Source organism: Bos grunniens, chromosome 26, assembly GCF_055505025.1.
Source record: "Bos grunniens cultivar Pamir isolate PY7600 chromosome 26, Bosgru_T2T1.0, whole genome shotgun sequence".
Lineage (NCBI taxonomy): Eukaryota > Metazoa > Chordata > Mammalia > Artiodactyla > Bovidae > Bos > Bos grunniens.
Genome location: NC_141190.1, coordinates 51,019,932 through 51,037,340, shown reverse-complemented (window position 1 = coordinate 51,037,340; position 17,409 = coordinate 51,019,932). Strand labels below are relative to the sequence as shown.

The following is a 17,409-nucleotide window of genomic DNA, read 5'->3' as shown; positions in this document are numbered from 1 at the left end:
ACATGCAGCGTGTACAGGGGGGGCACGCATGGGGCTGGGGGTGTCAGGGAGACCGTGACAGAGCTAACAGAGCAGGGAGGCTGGTCGGGGCCCCGCGCAGGCCGAGACCAGGGCTCTCACCCTGCCCCTGGGCCCGGCAGGACCACACGCGAAGGGGCTGGGCTCAGAGGACACTTTTGTCCCCAACTTATCCTGACCAGACTGGGTGTTAGAGCCAGAGGGAGGCTGTTTCAGGCTTGGGGGGCGGGGGTGGGACTGCCCCCCCCCACACCTGCTCAGGGTCCTCCCTGCGGCTCTCCCCCACCTGGAGGGGGCGCAAGGGCTTAAACGAACCAGACCAGCCGCCAAGCAGCCTGGCCCCGGAGGCAGCCCCGGCTCCAGCTCCTTCCTCGCACCTTCTCTTTTTGCTCGTGTGTGACCCTGAGGACACAGTGCGTGGGGACGCTCTTACCACGGACAGGGGCCGGCATGCCCACGGGGTCCAGCACCCTCGTGGTGGGGCCCGTCTGCCAGTGCTGAGGCCTCTCCCCGTCAGGGGTGTGGGAGGCAGCCCACGGGGTCCTCGTCTCTGCCCAGATCACTCGGTTTCTAAGACCTTCAGGGATTAACCTTTGTCCCATCAAATGGAAAGTAAACTGGCCTTCAAATGAAAAGTTACTGGACAGCGGCTTCCTGAAGTTGTGAAGCCCAGCCCGGCAGGGCCTCGGGTGGCCTCCCCCCACGGGATGTGGACCCGCTGGAAGGACAGCCGGCAGCCCCCCCAGGAAGCCAGCCACACGCTGCGGCCCGCGGACTGGACACAGCTCCGCAGAGCTGGGGTCCCTCCACTGCCTGAAACGGAGCCGTGTGTCTGGAAAATGCAGGGCCACCACGTCCTGCCCCACCCCGCCCCGCCCTGCCCCGGCTCCAGCTCCATGGAGAGCGGGCGAGCCCCTCCAGCCGGGTTCAGCCACTGAGGGACGGGTCTCCTGCTCGTCCGGGGAAGAAGGCGCTGGTCTGAAGAAAGCACAGGTCCCTGCTGCAGGCTGGCCCTTCCGGGCACCTACAGGCGGGATCCAGGACGGGGGGAGGCAGGCCGCGGGGGCCAGGCTGGTGGGTGGGCTCCGTGCGCCCTGCATGGGGCTTTCATCCCCTGACAACCGCACGCAGGAAACATGCGGACCCTCTGATAGCGTGAAATCGGAAACAAAGCCAGGGCACAAAGAGGCCGACTGGCCGTGGCCGCCGTCCCCTCTTCAGCAGCTAGCACGTTCCAGGGCCAGCCCGAGGGGCTGCAGGAGAGAGCTTGGACAGGAGGCCCATCCTGGGGGCGCTGGAGGCCCGTCCCGAGGGCGCGAGACGTGCTGCAGGAGGCCCGTCCCGGGGGCGCTAAAGGTGGTGCCCACAGCGTGAGGACCCTCGGCTGGCAGCCCACCACACGGCTGCTGTCATCTAGGGGCCCCGCCGCAGGGAGGCCCGTCCCCACCCCACCTGGACAAGGACGGCAGCCTCGCTCTGGGGAGTGAGTGGCTGCCCTGGGCAGCGTTTCAGGCGCAGGGAGTAAAGCTGGAAAGGCCCAGACCTCGGAACAGGTTCGGTGTTCCTCTTGGGACCAAGCGGCCCAGCCCCCACCTGCCTCAAGCCCCGGGACACAGGTGTGCACACACGGCCTTCTCGGAGGCCCCGGGCTCAGGCCGCTCACGTGGGACTGGGCTCTGGAGGACCAGTCCCCGCATCCCCACGAGCCCGCCGCCCAGACCCGCCTCTCAGGGTGGAGGGCGAAGGCCAGCCTGTGGGGGCTCCTGGGCCCGACTCTGGGCACTGACGCGTCATGGAGCGCAAAGTGCCAGAGGCTGATGGCGGGTGCCCCGCGGGTCAGGGACGCTGGCGCAGCCCTGCCCACCAGGCAGGGCCCAGGTCCTCCGCCAGCGCCCGCGGATCCCTTTCAGCCTCCCCGCCACACGCGCGCGCACACGTGGACGCACAGCTCCTAGGAGGCAGGGGCCCCAGTGTGCCTGGCCTGCTCGGGCACAGGGCCCCCTGGGTGGCCTGGCTGGCCTGAGGCCCAGGAGGCCACCGTGCTGGGAGGGGTGGGGGCAGGGGGTCTGTGGCCAGGGGCCTGGGCCACGGCTGCAGCCCCTGGCGGGGGACTCACGCTGTGAAGACCGATGTCACTGGGCAGCTTCCACCGTCAGCTGCACAGACTGGGGCCCAGAGCAGCCACCCCGAGAACGAGGGAGCGACACCCCCCTTCTCCTCCACGGTGCGGGCTAGGGTGTGAGGCCGCAGGAGGGGCTGGCAGGGACCCCACCTGCAGGGATCGCCTCTGGTGACAGATCCCTGGCTATCAGGGTCCGGCGGCCTGCCCGACAGACAGAGGGCACCGTCCCAGAATGGCCGAGGATCGGAGGCTGAGCAGCGCCTGTGCGGGCTTCTCACCGGAGAGCACTGGGGCGGGGTCGCCCTGCGTCTAGAGGGAGCTGCCCCCCTCACGCCCCTACTCCGTTCACGCTGACCCTCAGTGACACCATCTCTTCAGAGGTTTCCCTGGCAGAGCCCTGAGTCCGGGGACGACAGACATCTCTTGACTGCCGAGAGCCTCGGACTCTGAGGGCCCGAAGCATGGACCCCGCGGGGGGCGCCGCTGCCCGGTCCGCGGAGGCCCCGCTGTGCGGCCTTGCCCACGTCAGAGGCGCCCGCACCCTCTCTGTTCTACGCTGTCAGCTGTTCAAGAGAACAATAACTCCCATAAAGACCCTTTCATCTCTGCCCCAAGACGCTCGCCGACTCCCTACCGGCCCACGGCGAGGGGACAGTGCCCACATGCGGCCGGCGGGGCAAACCAGGGGAGCGCGGCTGACCTTTCTGGAAGGAAGCAGCTTGGGCTCGTGTCCAGCAGGACTGGGCGGCCGTGGGTCCAGCCGGGGGGCCTGCCACACGCCTGGTGCGGCCTTCCCCAGACAGCAGGGCTCAGGCCTGCGGGGCAGCGGGGTCAGGACAGGGCAGGATGGAGACCGAGACCCTCATCACTTCCTTCTGTGACCGAGCAGGACGCCCCGGGGCCTCCTGGGACAGACCCCAGCCCTGTCCTCCACCTGCCTCTAGTTTGCAGAAAAACGTCAGCCTCCTAGGCCCTCCCCGAGTTCCAGAGAATATATTTAACCAGAGAAGTAAGAATATGCAGAGACAAGCTGGGTGGGCTCACGGGGCCTTGCAAAGGGCCAGCCTGGCTGATGACCAGGGGCGACGCCCCTCCCGGCCACGTGGGAACCCGCCCTGGCTGCTGGGATGAGGCCTGGGGCCCTGGAACCGTAAGCGCTGGGAAGGCTGCAGTCTCTGAGGAGCCAGGTTCCCGGGGGGGCACCTGAGCCTGTACCTGTCAGCAGCCAGCAGCCGGGTGTTAAAAACCGCCACCAACCTCTGAAAACGCAGCCGTCACTGGGGCTGTCGGCGGTGACGGGCGGCAGGTGGGCGCGGCCGGGCTGGCGGGGACGGGAGCGCCTGGCGCTGCTGTCTCTCTCTGTCACTGGCCGGCTGGGCGCCCAGCTGCCAGCTGCCACCACGCAAGGCATGGAACATGCCTCTGAGCAATCTCGCCGGCACGGCTGAGCGTCGTTAATTAGTTCGGGACGCACAGCCCATTAGACGGTGCGTGATCACTGCGTTTACTTTTGTGTATGTTTTAATTACAGCTTCGGCGGTGCCAGGCTTGATCGCTGGACCATCTTCTCAGTTCTGCCCTGTGAGCTTGTTCGTATTAATTTGCATCTGAGACGGGAAGCTCTAGTTCCAGGGGGACAGCCTTTCACTTTGCACGTCTTTCTGAGGCTGGTGCCCAGCAACGCGCCCGAGACCCTGTGCTGCAGAGGGCCAGCGGGGCTCCACCTCGCTCTGGAGCCCCCGGCCGGCCAGTCTTCCTAGAGGCCCTGCCCGCTGCAGCCAGGCGCAGCCTCACTTCTGCCTGGGACCCTCGCTGCTCTGGGAAGGATCTGACTCACCTCGGGGCTCCCCTAGGATTTGGTGGGGTGAGCACCCAGGAGCAGGACACCCCGGGCACCCCAGGGTGCACCCGCTGCCCGGGGGCTGGGGATCAGCAATGGAAACCAGAGCCCCAACCAGCAGGCTTCTCATCGGGCTGGCAGAGGGTGACCAGGGCTTTCCTCCTCAGGGAGGGTCACCTGTCACCTCCAGGCGAGAAGATGCGCCCACGTCGTCCGCCCGCGTCTCCTCTGACCTTACCTACAGGGCTGCACTGTGGTCTGGGCTGCTCAGGGTCGCCTTGGGCCCTACACTGACCTTGGGCAATCTGGAAACCATCTGTGGGGTGACCCACCAGCTGTGGGCACTGGCCTCTCCAGGAACACAGGTTGAGGCCCGCGTGGTCTCTGCTGCCCCAGGACCTGGTCTGGGCAGACCAGACCCGGGCGTCTCTTGGGGGTTGCCGCTGGGGCTGCCCACACCCGGGGGGAGGGTCAGTCCCGGGCCAGGGCCCCAGGTCAAGCCCTGTGCCTGCTGTCTGTAGGCGAAGGGCATGGGTGCACCTCCTGGGCTCAGTCCTCAGCGGGGCACCCCAGCCCCACCCCCTCCTTCTGGAGCCCCCGTTCACCGAGGCTGTGCGAGCCCCAAGAATAGGCTCCCCCACCCTCACACGGCTCCCCGGTAACAGCCACAGCCCTGAGGCAGCAAAGTCCCGGCGGTCTCGCCTGGCGCCTGGTTCTCACGCTGCCGCTCAAGTTGGGAAGCCCTCCCCTCTGCCCAACGGCCTTTCGGGAAAACCTGGGGAAGCTTTCTCTGGTTTCCCCAAGTTTCTCCAAGTGGCATCCACAGCTAGAAATCCTTTCAAAACGGCCCGCTGGCCAGCAGACGCCATCAGTCCACGAGACGCTAACACGGCAGGTGGAAGTTGAAGATCTTAGTAGGAAAGCTGCTGAAGTTAACCCAACAGAGGGAGCTTGGTTGTCTTCAGCTGTTTAGAGCTAGGCGTGCCCACAAGCACGTTTTCTGAGTTACCGACGGCATCAGCTCTGGCGGGAGGGCGGCAGCTCCACCTGACTCAGTGGAGGCCGTGCTGTGAACTGGACTCGGCAGATGTGACTGGTCACGGCCCTCCCGCCAAGGTCCCCCTGGATTCCGGGTGGCCCACGTCTGCTTGGACTGTCCGTACACGGGCGGGGGGCCGGCAGGCCGGGAGCCTGCGAGGGCTAGCGGAAGCTGAGGGGTGCCGGGGGCCCCGTAGTTGACAAAGTGGGAGGGAGCCCCCGAGCTCAGAGCCCCAAGATGCCGCTGCAGGGGCCTCGAGGCCGCGCCCAGGAGGTGCCGCCAGGCAAAGCCGTCTTTAGCAGGAACTTCAGGACACACGTGGTTGCTGTGACGTTCCTGACCAGCTGCACCCGCCTGGGGCCAAAGGCCGTGTGGCGACTGGACGGGACACAGGGGTGGGCCCAACCCCATGCACCACGCTGTGCGTCCTCCACGCCCCACGGGACCCCTGCTTCTCTGAGGCCAGGGCACCCGGCCGTGCCGTCTGGAACCAGTCACCACTGAGAAGAGCTGTCACTCAAACAACCACGTCTGGTCAGGGAGCAGGGGGACCCCGACCATGCCCCTCCGGACCTTCCTTGGCCCTAAGGTGGTCCTGGCCACGCCCCTCGCTGGGCGACCTTGGCCCCCGCCTCCCCGCGCCAGACGGCCCCTTGGCCCTTGTGGCCCCAGACCCGTCACCGCGTGGGTCCCTCCGGGGCCCGCAGCACCGTCAGTGGGACTCCCGATGAAGAGACAGGACGCCCAACCTGGAGCTCAGGATAGAATGCCCAACCTGGAGCTCACGGCGGAGTCACTGCCTGTTAATGGGCCTCCCGAGGAAGCGACGTGGGCAGGTGGGGCGTCTACGACTTGTTAGCGGCCGAGATAACTGCCCTGCACCCGCTCTTGCGTGGTCGCCGAGGGAAAGAGGCAGGCAGGATCGGGTGCTCGGCTGGTGCTGGTTCTGTCTCATGGGTCAGGTCCCGGGGCGACCGGGCCATGGAAGCCGAGGGTGGGGAGGCCAGGGCAGGACCCTCAGGGCTGGGAGGGAAGGCCTGTGCAGGAGCTTCTGCTCCTCTGAAAACTCGGCCATTGGTGAGAGTTGTGTAGAGAGCAGCGTTTCGGGTTGTTCCTCATGCAAGTCAGCTGGGAAGGCACCCGAGATGAACACCCCCGGGCCTTCAGGGAGGGAGAGGAGGGGCGGGCCGGAGGCCTCCTGAAACCCAGGGCCTGTGGTCTTAGAGACCCTGGGGGCTTTGGGGGCCTTCAGAACAGTGTGCTGGCACTCAAGGTCTCACTGCAGATGCCCAGAGCAGGCAGCCCTCTGCACACGGGGGGCTCACTTCCTCCCTGCAGCACGGCTTTCACTCTCCCTAGTGGTCAGGGACGTGGGGCCCCGGTGTCCCGAGGGTGCTGGGCTGGGCAGGCCAGGTTGCCTGCTCAGGGCAAACACACAGGAGGACAGAGCAGCCCTGCCGTGGGCAGCGCCTGCCTGCCCCCAGCCAGAGCCCCCTGCGACCCCGGCCAGAGCCCACTGTGACCACGGCCAGAGCCCACTGTGACCCCGGCCAGAGCCCCCGGGACCCCGGCCAGAGCCCCCGACACCCCATCCAGAGACCCCGGGACCCCATCCAGAGCCCCCTGCGACCCTATCCAGAGCCCTCAGGACCCCGGCCAGAGCTCCCTGCGACCCCAGCCAGAGCCCCCGGGACCCCGGCCAGAGCCCCCTGCGACCCTGGCCAGCACTGGCCATCTGCGCGGTCACTGAGTGGCTGGGCCCCCTCCTCTAGGGTGACAGGCGGGTCCCTGAGGTCAAGCCAAGGTCTGAAGGTGAGAGTCAGGAGAAGGGGCACTGGGCAGACGGGTCTGGGGAGGGGAGTGGGCTCGAACATTTTATGGGGGTGTGTGGTCGGCTCGGCTCCACACACACCTGCTCACGCCTGCACATACCCAGGGCCGTGTCCTCTGCTTCCCACTTGGTAAGGAGTCCCTGACTGAGCTGCCCGCGCCCCCCCTACCCCCTGGGCCGGGCACTGTGCCCCCCCCGGGGGCCACGCACCGAGACCCTCCCACCCCCGTGGACACCAGAGCTCCCAGGCGCCTGTGTCCCTGGACAGTCCTGCCCGGTCCTGGAGCCACTGCCCTTTCTGTGGTGTCTGCCCTTCTGGGGAAGAGAAGGCCACTCTGGAAACCTCCTGACCCTTCCCAGCGCCCGGCTCAGTGGCCCCCGGGCACCAGCCCTGGTCTGGCCACGGCCTCACACGGGGCCTTGGGCCAGCAGAGGGGCTGTTCCGGGCACAGCAGGCTCATCGGGCCCAAGTACCAGCCAGACATGCCCTGGTCCGGGGGCTCAAGTTGGGACAATGTGGCTTTTCAACCCACGAAGAGGCTCTGTGGCTGAGGGCGTGGCTGCGGGCACTGGGTCCTGAGCACCTCCCAGCGCCGCGTGCACATGGGCATCGCCTGGGGCTTGAAGGGGCGCGCCTGGGGGATCGTGGATCCTGCCGCTGACTGAGCCAACGCGGACCTTCATCATTCATCTGAAAACGCCGGAGGGGTGGACGGCCGCTCGCCACACTCAGGCACCTGCTCCCCCCACCCCAGTGCTCAGATTTGCGAGGAAGGCTTCTGCAAGGGGGGGTCACTTGAACCTGAGAGGCCAGAGGGAGACGACGGGGGATGTGGTCACCCACACGCTCGCTCGGAGGGCCCACGCTGGGCGGGCTCTGTGCGCTGCCCCCACCAGGCCTGGGCCTGGGTGGACCTGCTTCTCGGGCGGCAGGCAGAGCCCCCACTTCAAGGCCCCGTGGGCACTGCCATCAGCCTGCAGCCCCACGAGTCGGAAAACATGGCGACTGAGGACAACCAGCTCCCCCAGCTGGGGCCTGACGGACCTGGGCACCTCCCAGCTGGTCTGACCTGATTGCATCAATGCCTGCTGCTACCAGGCCCTCACCCAGGCCCCCAGGGCTCAGGAGGCACTCAGGGACGCGGGGGCGCCTGGCGTGAGCCGCTGACCAGCCGAATCCTCACTGCAGCCTCCTGCCCCCGCTTCGTAGCGCCCCCCGTGACTCTGCGGCCTTCTTCACGGGGCGTTCCTGCAGTAAGCAAACCAGCGAGCGGGAGGGCAGGAACGTGCCCGTCGAGGGCCGCCAGCTCTGCTGTTTACACAACACGACCGAATGCACATGACTTCCCACGGAGCCTACCTCCACCACGGACTTGGAATCCAGCCGGAAGTTGAAATCGCCGAAGACAAAGTAGGACGCCTTCTGGAACCGCTGGTCGCTGATCCTGGAGGAGAGGAGGGAAGGGGTCACAGGTGCAGCCGCCCGCCACGCCCGACCTCAGCCCTGCGCCAGCCGCCCGCCACACCCGACCTCAGCCTGCGCCCGAGGCCGTGATCCCGCCAGCAGAGCCCCGGCCACGCTGGCCTTGTGGGTGAAGGAAGCCCGCGCCGGTCACCTCTGGCTCAAAGCAAGATGGGAGCTGTCTCTAGCAGGACTGCCCGCAGGCAGACAGGCGCCCCAGCAGGGGGAAGGTAGGCTCGGGCCCCCAGGCTCGCTGCCCAGCCGCGGCCGCACAGACGCCCCCACTGAGACGGGGCGGCGGGGCCCCTGGGCCCAGGGTGGGGGGCGCCCCCACAGCCCGCGGTGGGCTCTGAGAAAGCACGTGTCACCAGCAGGCAGAGCCAGGGAGCACCACTCACCCCCGACCAACTCAGAAATGTCCGCCCGGTTACCCCGAACCGGGCCCCAGTGTGCAGAGCGAGGGCAGCCCCCTGGAGCCGTCCTTCCCAGGGACTTGTTAAGGAAGAGCTGACCAGGAGCAGTGTCACGGCCGTTTCATGGTGCTGGGCGGGGGGCCATCATCTGGTGGGCGGCTCTGTCCATCCATCCGCCCATCCATCCCCCGTCCATCCGTCCCCCTACAGCCGGGAAGGCCGGCGGCGGCTCCTCTCACACACGGGCCCATGCTCTCCCCGCCAGGGCCCCTGCCTGGCTCCTTGCCTCCTGCCCTGAGTCCCAGGGGTTTCCCTGGAAAGAGCACCTGAGCCCTGTGCTCCCGGCACTGCCCCGGGGCCTTGAGTTCCTTGCAGAAAACACGCCCCCGTTCCCCCGCTGGGCCTCGGGCATTCTCCCCCAGGCTGGCTCCTCTCCAGGCGGAGTTGGCGGCCTTTAATCCATCTGGAATTGCTCTGGAGGACTGGATTTGAGTCCATGGGTCTCTCCAGCAGTGATTGATCCTAACCCTTCAGGAGAACGCTCAGTCCTCCCCGCCGCAGTCTGTGCAGAGTCCCCGATGCCGGGTCTTCTGAGACTCTCCTTTCCTGCATGTCTTTGTCCCGTTCCTGTCACTTTAACAGCACTTCCTGACAGATGTGCTTCTCACTGAAATTCTTCTAAAAATCTTCTCAGCTGTTTCCACGTTTTTCTTGCACATTAACTGCTGTATCCTGTTGCTGAATTCCATGAAAAGTCTTGTTTTCGGGTTTAACCGGATTGATTCTCACACATACAAGTTTGAAGAGAAAGGACATATTTTAACAGATTATTACCAACAGTGCCGATGAGCAGTCACGTCGCTTCTTGCGTTAAAGTTAAATCTTCTGTGGAGGAGACACCCCCCAGGGTGAAAACTCGGGGAGGCCAGAGGGTCGACCCCGGGGAGCCCTGCGCCCGGGACCAGCCTCGCCCCTTACCCCACCCACCCGCCGGGCACCCACAGACGGTCGGCAGGAGGGACCTGAGCCATCTTGAAAAGGTTAATCTTTTGCTGTTAAACGCCTTCAGAAGAACGCGCCTCAGGGAACCTGCATGGTGTCCCATCAGGAGTGGGGTGTGGCCCCCGGGTCGCCCACTTCCGGGGGGCCCCGAGCTCAGCCCACCCTCCCCAGGAAAGGAGAGGAGGCGAGCCCCGCCCCCTCCCCACCCTGCCTCCGGAGCCCAGCGGGCAGCTGGGAGCAACACACACGGGAACCACCACCTTGCTCTCTAAAAAGCCCCCAACCTGCTCCACTCACAGCAGCCCCCACGGTCCCCGCCTCGACCACTGGCTGCACGAGACTGGGGGGGATAGGGGCTTCCCGTGCCCTCCAGCCTTGTGCTGGGCAGCCCCACCACCCTGCGGAGAGGCCCCAAGGCCCCCAGGGTCAGCTTCTGGCCTCTGACTCCCGCCCCGCCCAGGGGGGCTGCCTCTAAAGGAAGACCTGGGGGCGACCCTCAGTGCCCCGGGTCAGGGGGCCCCAGGTCAGGGTGTCCGGGTCAGGAGGCCCTGGGTCAGGGGACTGGCAGCGAGTGGTAACCCCTGCAGGGACCTGGGACCACCTCCCGCCAACATACGACCTCATGCCACTCCAACGCCTCACTTTTCTTTCCCTCTTTGTATTTATTAACTTTTTAAGGAAAACTGAACCGAGGCAAAGCTTCCGCTTGATCTGCTGAAGGGAGGAAGCAGGCGTACCTTAAATGTCACACGCCTACACTCTTTGTCCTGATGGCCTGTCACCCTGTTTATTAAGAAGCCCAGGAGCAGGGTCCCCGAGAAAAGCCCTGAACTCAGGCAAACCCTCTGCCCTCGGGCGTCGCCCTGCCACGGTGTCGGTTTGCACGTCACACGGGAGTGCGGCGACGGACATGGCTCAGACGCAGGACACGGGCCGGAGCACCCAGATCCCACACGTTCTCTAGCCAGCGTTTCTGCTCAATCTTGTTTTTAAAGAACCTGCCCTGTTCCTGTGGTGGGAAAGGCCAGGGTGCCATGCTTTCTGGGACCCCCCACGCTCTGGAAGAGGCCGGGCGGCGCTGGGGGGGCCACAGCCCGCTCCTGCTCCTGGGGGTGGGAGGCGGCCGGGGGTGGGAGGCGGCCACAGCCGGGGGCAGAGGGATGTGCAGGGTCAGCCCGGGTGTGGGCTCTGGACCCTACCGGGGTTTCCCCAGAGGCCCGAGGTGCCGAGCAGGAGATGGAAGGGCTGGTGAAGCGGGAGCCCAGCTGACGGACCCGAGGGTCGTCACCAGAGGACACATGGACCCGGTGATCGCCACCGGGGGACGGACGGGCCCAGGGGTCGCCGCCAGGGGACAGACGGACCTGGGGGTCCTCAACAGTGGACAGATGGACCCGGGGATCGCCACTGGGGGACGGACGGGCCCGGGACCAGGAAGCAGGATAAACAGCCGACACAGAACTGGGTGAGCAGACAACTGGCCCATTTGGGGGTAATTTCCTTTTATACAAGATAACAGATTTCAGATTTACTATCGGACTGAATCAACTTTGAGAAGCTCAGGGGTTTGCAGGGAGAGAGGCTGCGTTGGGCAGCCTTCCTGGAACCCGGCCCCGTGGCTTCTCTCGTGACGGCCGTGGTGACTGGTGACGGATTTCATCAGCTTGTCTCGTCGTGTAATTCTATCATTAAAACCCTAAACTTTATCATATTTCCTTGCCCCGCTCCTTCTGCCGTAATGGCCCGCGCCCATCAATAACTGCAGCGTGGGCGCGAGATGGAGCGGCTGTCCGCCGAGGCAATTGCCAGAGAGCGGGCGAGGCTTACGCTTTTAATCTCAATATAGCACCGTTCGGACCAGCAGGAAAAAGAGTTGTTTTAAAATTAATTACCTTGTCAGTAGCTATTATGATTAAAAAGTGTGCCCACATCAATACAGCGTGCCTAATTCAGGAGCAGAGTCACAAGAAAGGCCATAAAAATCAATGGGTTAGGCCTTGAAGACAGAGGCTCTCTCCACTGACGGGTGAGCTCACCGCGTGATGCCCAAGCTGTGGGCAGGGTGCCAGGCGGGGCAGGGCACGTCGGGCCCACCAGCCCAGCTGGACGCTGGGGCCCTCTTTTGGTAGTTTTAACTGCTGAACGTGGTAGAAACCAACCTTGGGCTCGTCTCGGATCTGGGGGAGGCCATGTGCTCGGGTAGAACAACCTGAACAGCAAAATACGGTGGGAGCTTCTGACAACCAGGCTTCCCTCTGAGCCGCCTTCAACAGACCCACCTTCCTGGAAGCCACTCTCGGGACTGCACGCTTACTCTGCCCCACGTGGCGTGCTGGCCCCCAGCATGGGCTGTGGGGGCCTCAGCCCTGGGGACAGTCACTGGCGTGGGCTGGGGGTCCGCAGCCCCGGGGACGGTCCCTGGCGTGGGCTGGGGATCTGCAGCCCCGGGGACAGTCCCTGGCGTGGGCTGGGGGGGCCGCAGCCCTGGGGGATGGTCCCTGGTGTGGGCTGGGGGGACCTCAGCCCTGGGGACAGTCCCTGGCGTGGGCTGGGGGAGCCGCAGCCCTGGGGACAGTCCCTGGCGTGGGCTGGGGATCCGCAGCCCCAGGGACGGTCCCTGGTGTGGGCTGGGGGGACCTCAGCCCTTGGGGATGGTCCTTGGTGTGCCAGCTGCCGGCACACGGAGCCTGAGGTGGGGGCAGGGAAGGGGGGGGCCGGGTAACTGGGGAAGGGCCCCAGCGGCACCCTCAACTCCGTCTGACCAGAAGGACATGGAAACAGGGTGCAGGCGCACTGAGCGGGGCCCTGACTTCACCTTCGCTGGTGCTGCGCTCGCTCTTGTGACGCGCGGGCTCACAGCCCCGTGCTGTCAGGACAGCAGCTCGTTCCTGGATGGCCGGGGACCGCGCACGCCCTCCCGCCCGATGCCAGGAACACGCGGGGGCCCTGCCCTCCGGCCAACGAAGAGGCTGCCCGTGCGGCCTGGACGCCCCCGTAGGCGCTGGGCTCCGACACGGGGACAGCGGCCGCCCAGGGGGCCCACCAGGCAGGGCGTCCCGGCGACCTGCATCCTTAGCACGGGGCCTGCCCCTGCCTGGAGACCAGAGGCTTTATTTTCTGCCGGCTGGCTGGCGGGGCGAGCTCTGGGAACGGCCCGGAGAGAAGCCCTGGGACGCGGGCCTTTGAGAGGCTGACAGCTGACGGATGGCCGCCCGCAGGGCGACAAAGGCACTGTGTGGCTGCCGCGTCACGCCGCTGCTCCCTGGGAACTAATTGCTTGGAGTCGCCCCGGGCAGCTTTATTTTTCTGGCAATCATTTTCTCTGAATGCCCCAAAATGAGCATGAAACAACTCTTTTGACCGGACATAAAAGTTAAATGTCCCAATGTTGACCAAATTAACTTCAGCGCTGTGACAATGGACTGTATCTGTGAGAAGACGCTTGGGACAAAGGGGCGCTTTCTGCCCGGATTTCACAGTTGTGATGTAAGATTGTTCCTGCGGACCTGGCCGGGCCACACTGCAAAGGGAGACACAAGAGCCCTGTCACTTGTGGAAAAAAACCTCATTTCACGGCCGAGAGCTTGGGAGAGGCCAGGAAGGGCTGTGTGAGCTGGTCTCTGCGGCTGGGTTGACGCCCAAAATGCTACCCCCCAGGGTGCAGCTGTGTGCCTGACAGGGACCCTCCATGGGCACAAAGGTGCACGCAGCCCCCCAGAGGCTCGGGGAGGGTCCGAGCCATCCCCCAGGTGGATGGGACCCCAACCCCATGCAGAGGCCCCGACACCGCCATCCTGCATCTCTGAGCCTGGTACGCTTCCCTAACTAGAGGTCTGTCTCCTCCTAACCTCTCAGAACAAGAGATTTCAAGCAAGAAATTATTGCGCAAAACATCAGTTGTTATTTGCCATAAAACCTGCCCTCTAGTAACACCAGAAAGCCTGTTTTCTGACGTCTGCAAGTTCACACATTTCGGACCAGAGCCTTCCTCTTGGGTGTTTTTCTTCATAAGGAGGTTCTCACTTTGAAATCATCTTCGAGTCACAGGAGAGTTGCAAGGATGGCACGAGGTGCCCCTCGGTCTTAACCCAGGTCCCCCGGCCCAGCCTGTGGGGGACCGGGCCGCCCTTCCCAGGCCTGGGTGGAAATGGGCCTGCAAGGCCCTCTGGGGAGATTGAGCCAGGACCCCCGCACTGCCTCTCTGCGCCCACGTCGGCCGCAGACAATGCTCCCAGAGATTCCCAACGCCCTGAATGGGGCCCCCTTGGTGGCAGCGTCCATTCAGGGGCCAGCGTGGCATTGTGCTCCCATCGGCAGAGCAGAATGCCGTCTGCTGGTGGCTGCCAAAAGGTTAGCAGCCCCGATGAAAGGGCGTCCGTCACTCACCACCACAGAGCAGCCCTTTGTGCGGGAGCCGGCCGCGCCGGGAGGTCCGGACGCGGCTGGCTGGGCGCCCCACAGACGCCGTCCATGGGAACGCAGAGGCCGCTTCCCGGGGCCGCGGAGCAGCAGCAGTTCAGGCCCTGAGGCCCTGAGGCCACTCGCCTCTGCCGACCGACCGCAGCCTCCAAGAGCGGTCCATTCCCCGGCCAGCTCGGCCCTGCCCTGAAGGTGGCCCGGGAGGCCTGTCCGGCCACTCCCGAGTCTGCCGTGACTGCAGACTCATCACTGCCCGTCCCCCTTCCCCTGGACCACGAAGACTGTTCCAGTTGGGCTGCAGGCCGATGCCCCTGCGGGCTGACTGCCTGGAGCCTCAGCACCGACCCGGCTGTGCTGGCACCCGGTTACCCCGGCCCCGAGCGGCGAAGGCTCGGGTCCAGCCTGCTGTCCCTGCCTCCGGCAATCAACACCCAGCTCGGTCCACAGCTGGACACCCAGCCCCGAGGAGTGTCCGCTGTGGATGCGGCAAGGGCAGGCAGACCCCCGTGTCCTCCACGTGCGGGGTCTCAGGATGACGGATGGACCTTGGGGACCATTGCCTCATCCCAGGCACAGGCCCTGACCTCCCGCTCCATCCAGGGCGTGTCCCGGCCGAGCACAACTTGGGGTCCAGGCGGGCCGGCAGGGCCCTGGGGAAATTGGAGACACTTCCCAAGGCCAGGTGGGCTGGGCCCCCTGAGAGCGGGGCTGCTGTAGGGGAGGGCTCGCAGGTGCTGGGCTCTGGGAAACCAGGCCTGAACGGCCGATTACCCGGGGTGAGACGGCCTCTCCTGCCCAGACAACAGGGCCTTAGTGCTGATGCGGCGGAGGTCACAGGAGATCACCACGGACAGACGAGGACCAGAGGGCCCAGGTGGGGGCCCAGCGCACAGGCTCTGATGGGGCCGGGTGGCTGCGGGGGCCGAGAGCCGGAGCAGGAGGTGGAGCCCCCGTCCTGAAGACCACCGAGGCGGCTGCCCCTCTGGTCAGGGGCCCGAAGCTCTGACCGGGAAGCAGGGGCAGAGCGGGGACGGAGGCGGCACTAAGCAGGCAGGGGGCAGGGGGCAGCGGGCAGGGTTCAGGGGTCAAGGGGCAGGGCTTGTGCTTTATCATCGGGTCGACATGTGTCAGTTTTGTATTTTTGGTAAACGGGAAAGCAAGCTAGGACAAGGTGAAAAGCCAGCCTCAATCCTCTGCAGAGGCGGGTGGGGAGGGGCTCCTCAGCACCCACCTGTCGAGCACGTAGCCCAGGGCCTTGTGCCGGATCCCTGAGTACACGGAGGGGCTGGTCTCCCAGGCAACCAGGTTGGAAGCATCATGGAAAAGGTGGATGTTCACCAAGTCGAAGGCACTGCGGGGACAGAGACAGGAAGCTCAGGATGCGGGCTGGAGCTGCTGGGTCCCCTGGGCGGCCCCCTGCCACCCCACCCAGCTCCCCGGGCAGGTTCAGCCAGAATGCCCGGGGCAAGTCCTCCTCTGAGGTGAAGTCAGAGGAGACACACTGGACTCACGCACGCGAGTCCTCACACAGGAAGGACCCCCACACAAAGGTTACCACCAGCGGCAAAGGGGCCCACAGAGGATACCAGGAACTTGCCTCGAAACAGAGGAGCGGGAGAGGGGTGAGGAGCGGGGAGGAGCTGGGCGCTCGCCCAGGCCTCAGCTCCCCACGCAGCTGGTGATGCAGCCTGAGGACCCCGTGTGGTCAGGGCTCCCCGTGGGGTCCCTGGGGGGACTAGGGGGTTCAGTTCATGCTGCAGAAGCAGCCCTGAGCTCACAGCCCCTGGAGAGCCTTGGGGAAACTCCACAGCCATGCCTCCTGGGGGCCTGCAGGGGTGTGGGGAAGCTGGGGGGCCCGTCACCCCCAGGAGCCCTGGGGCGTCACTGGGGCCTATCTGGTTCACAGCAGAGCAGGTGGGTGGGCTCCATGCCCCCTGCAGAGTTGGGGCCACCAGGCCCTGAGACCCAGCCTGACAGCACACGCCCCCCCCCGCCCACCCCCCCGGCCCGAGCACATGGAGGAAGCTCCAGCTCTCTGCTCCAGCCACACAGTGACCACTGAGCCCAGGCGGCCCCCAAGCCGTTCCCCGGGCCGTGGGTGGCAGCTGGGGGCCGGGTTAGGAGGCTGTGGTGGTCTCGGCTCCTCCCGCCCCAGAGCTCTGGGACCCCGCCCAGGGGACGCCCCGACCGCGTGCAGCCCCTGAGAGAGGGTTGTGTGGATGTGGGGGCGGTCCCGAGAAGGGGCCGCAGCGGTCAGCCAGCGGAGCACTCGCAGTGTAGAGCCAGGTGGGCACGCACACGCCGGCGGGTGGGGTGCGGGCTCCTCGAGGTACCCCGTCCCAGCAGAGGGGTGGGGGCGCCTGACTTCCCGAGGGTCCCCCCACTCTCACTCCGAGCGCTGCTGGCCGTGGCCACGGGGGCCACCAGCAAGTGCCGGGACATGGCCTGGGCCTCTTGGCCACGCTCGGGGGCCCGGCATCACAGGGCCCGTCAGCCCCGTCCAGCCGGCGGGGGGGCGCCGGGGCTGGCCGCAGGGGCTGTGGGGAACGTACCAGTCCGCGAGGCACCACCGCGTCCGGAGAAAGCCTTTCCTCGACCACTTGCACTGAAAGGCAAACAGGCCACACGGGTCAGCAGGGGGTGGGGGGGTGGCCGCAACGGCTCTAGACAACACTGCTGGGACCACGTGCCGTGGCGTCCTCACCAACTCTGACCCCCAGGCCACAGCCTCATGCTAGCACGGCCTCCTGGGACATCTGCCCTCCCAGGGAAGCCCGTGTGGTCCCGACGCTGCGTCCAGGGCGGCAGGGGCTCTGGCCCAGCCCAAAGGGCCTCCCGTCACCAACCCCCCATCCCTGCCCACCCCCCAACACCCAGACTTCACGAGGGGCTCCTCCCATTCCCGCCGGCGGGCCCCACCCTCTGCACAGCCTGGGCTGGCCAGGTCACAGCGATCTCGAGTCCGGACAAGCCCTTGCTGGGTTCCTGCCTCACTGGCCTCCTCTCTGATCACAGGTGGTTAGAACCACCTCGCCGGTCGGCACGGCTACTGTGGAACCGGGAGCCCCTGAGGCTGAGAACGGCACCTAGGGTCTCGTGGGAGTGGTCACGGCCGGTCCTCGGGGGCCCTCGCCCCCTCCCAGTGCCAGGGCGGGGGGCGGAGGGGGTCTCCAGGTGCACTGGAGGTTGGTGCCTCCCCCGCCCCCCGGCAGCCTCTCTGGAGAACCAGTGACTGACCCTCCATCCGGGACCACCGCCCCTGC

The 17,409-nt window shown here is 66.0% G+C and overlaps 1 protein-coding gene across 4 annotated transcripts in view; it reads right to left on the bottom strand.

Annotated features, from left to right (window-relative positions):
* INPP5A (inositol polyphosphate-5-phosphatase A) overlaps positions 1 to 17,409 on the bottom strand; it is a 146,199-nt gene that overhangs the window by 19,588 nt on the left and 109,202 nt on the right. For all 4 annotated transcript variants that reach the window (XM_086378259.1, XM_086378258.1, XM_086378260.1 and 1 more), the window contains exons 7-9: positions 16,699 to 16,751; positions 15,378 to 15,497; positions 8,211 to 8,295 (exon numbers count right to left, since the gene is read on the bottom strand). In XM_086378259.1, coding sequence (XP_086234385.1) covers positions 8,211 to 8,295; positions 15,378 to 15,497; positions 16,699 to 16,751 — 258 coding nt within the window. The remainder of the gene's footprint in view (positions 1 to 8,210; positions 8,296 to 15,377; positions 15,498 to 16,698; positions 16,752 to 17,409) is intronic.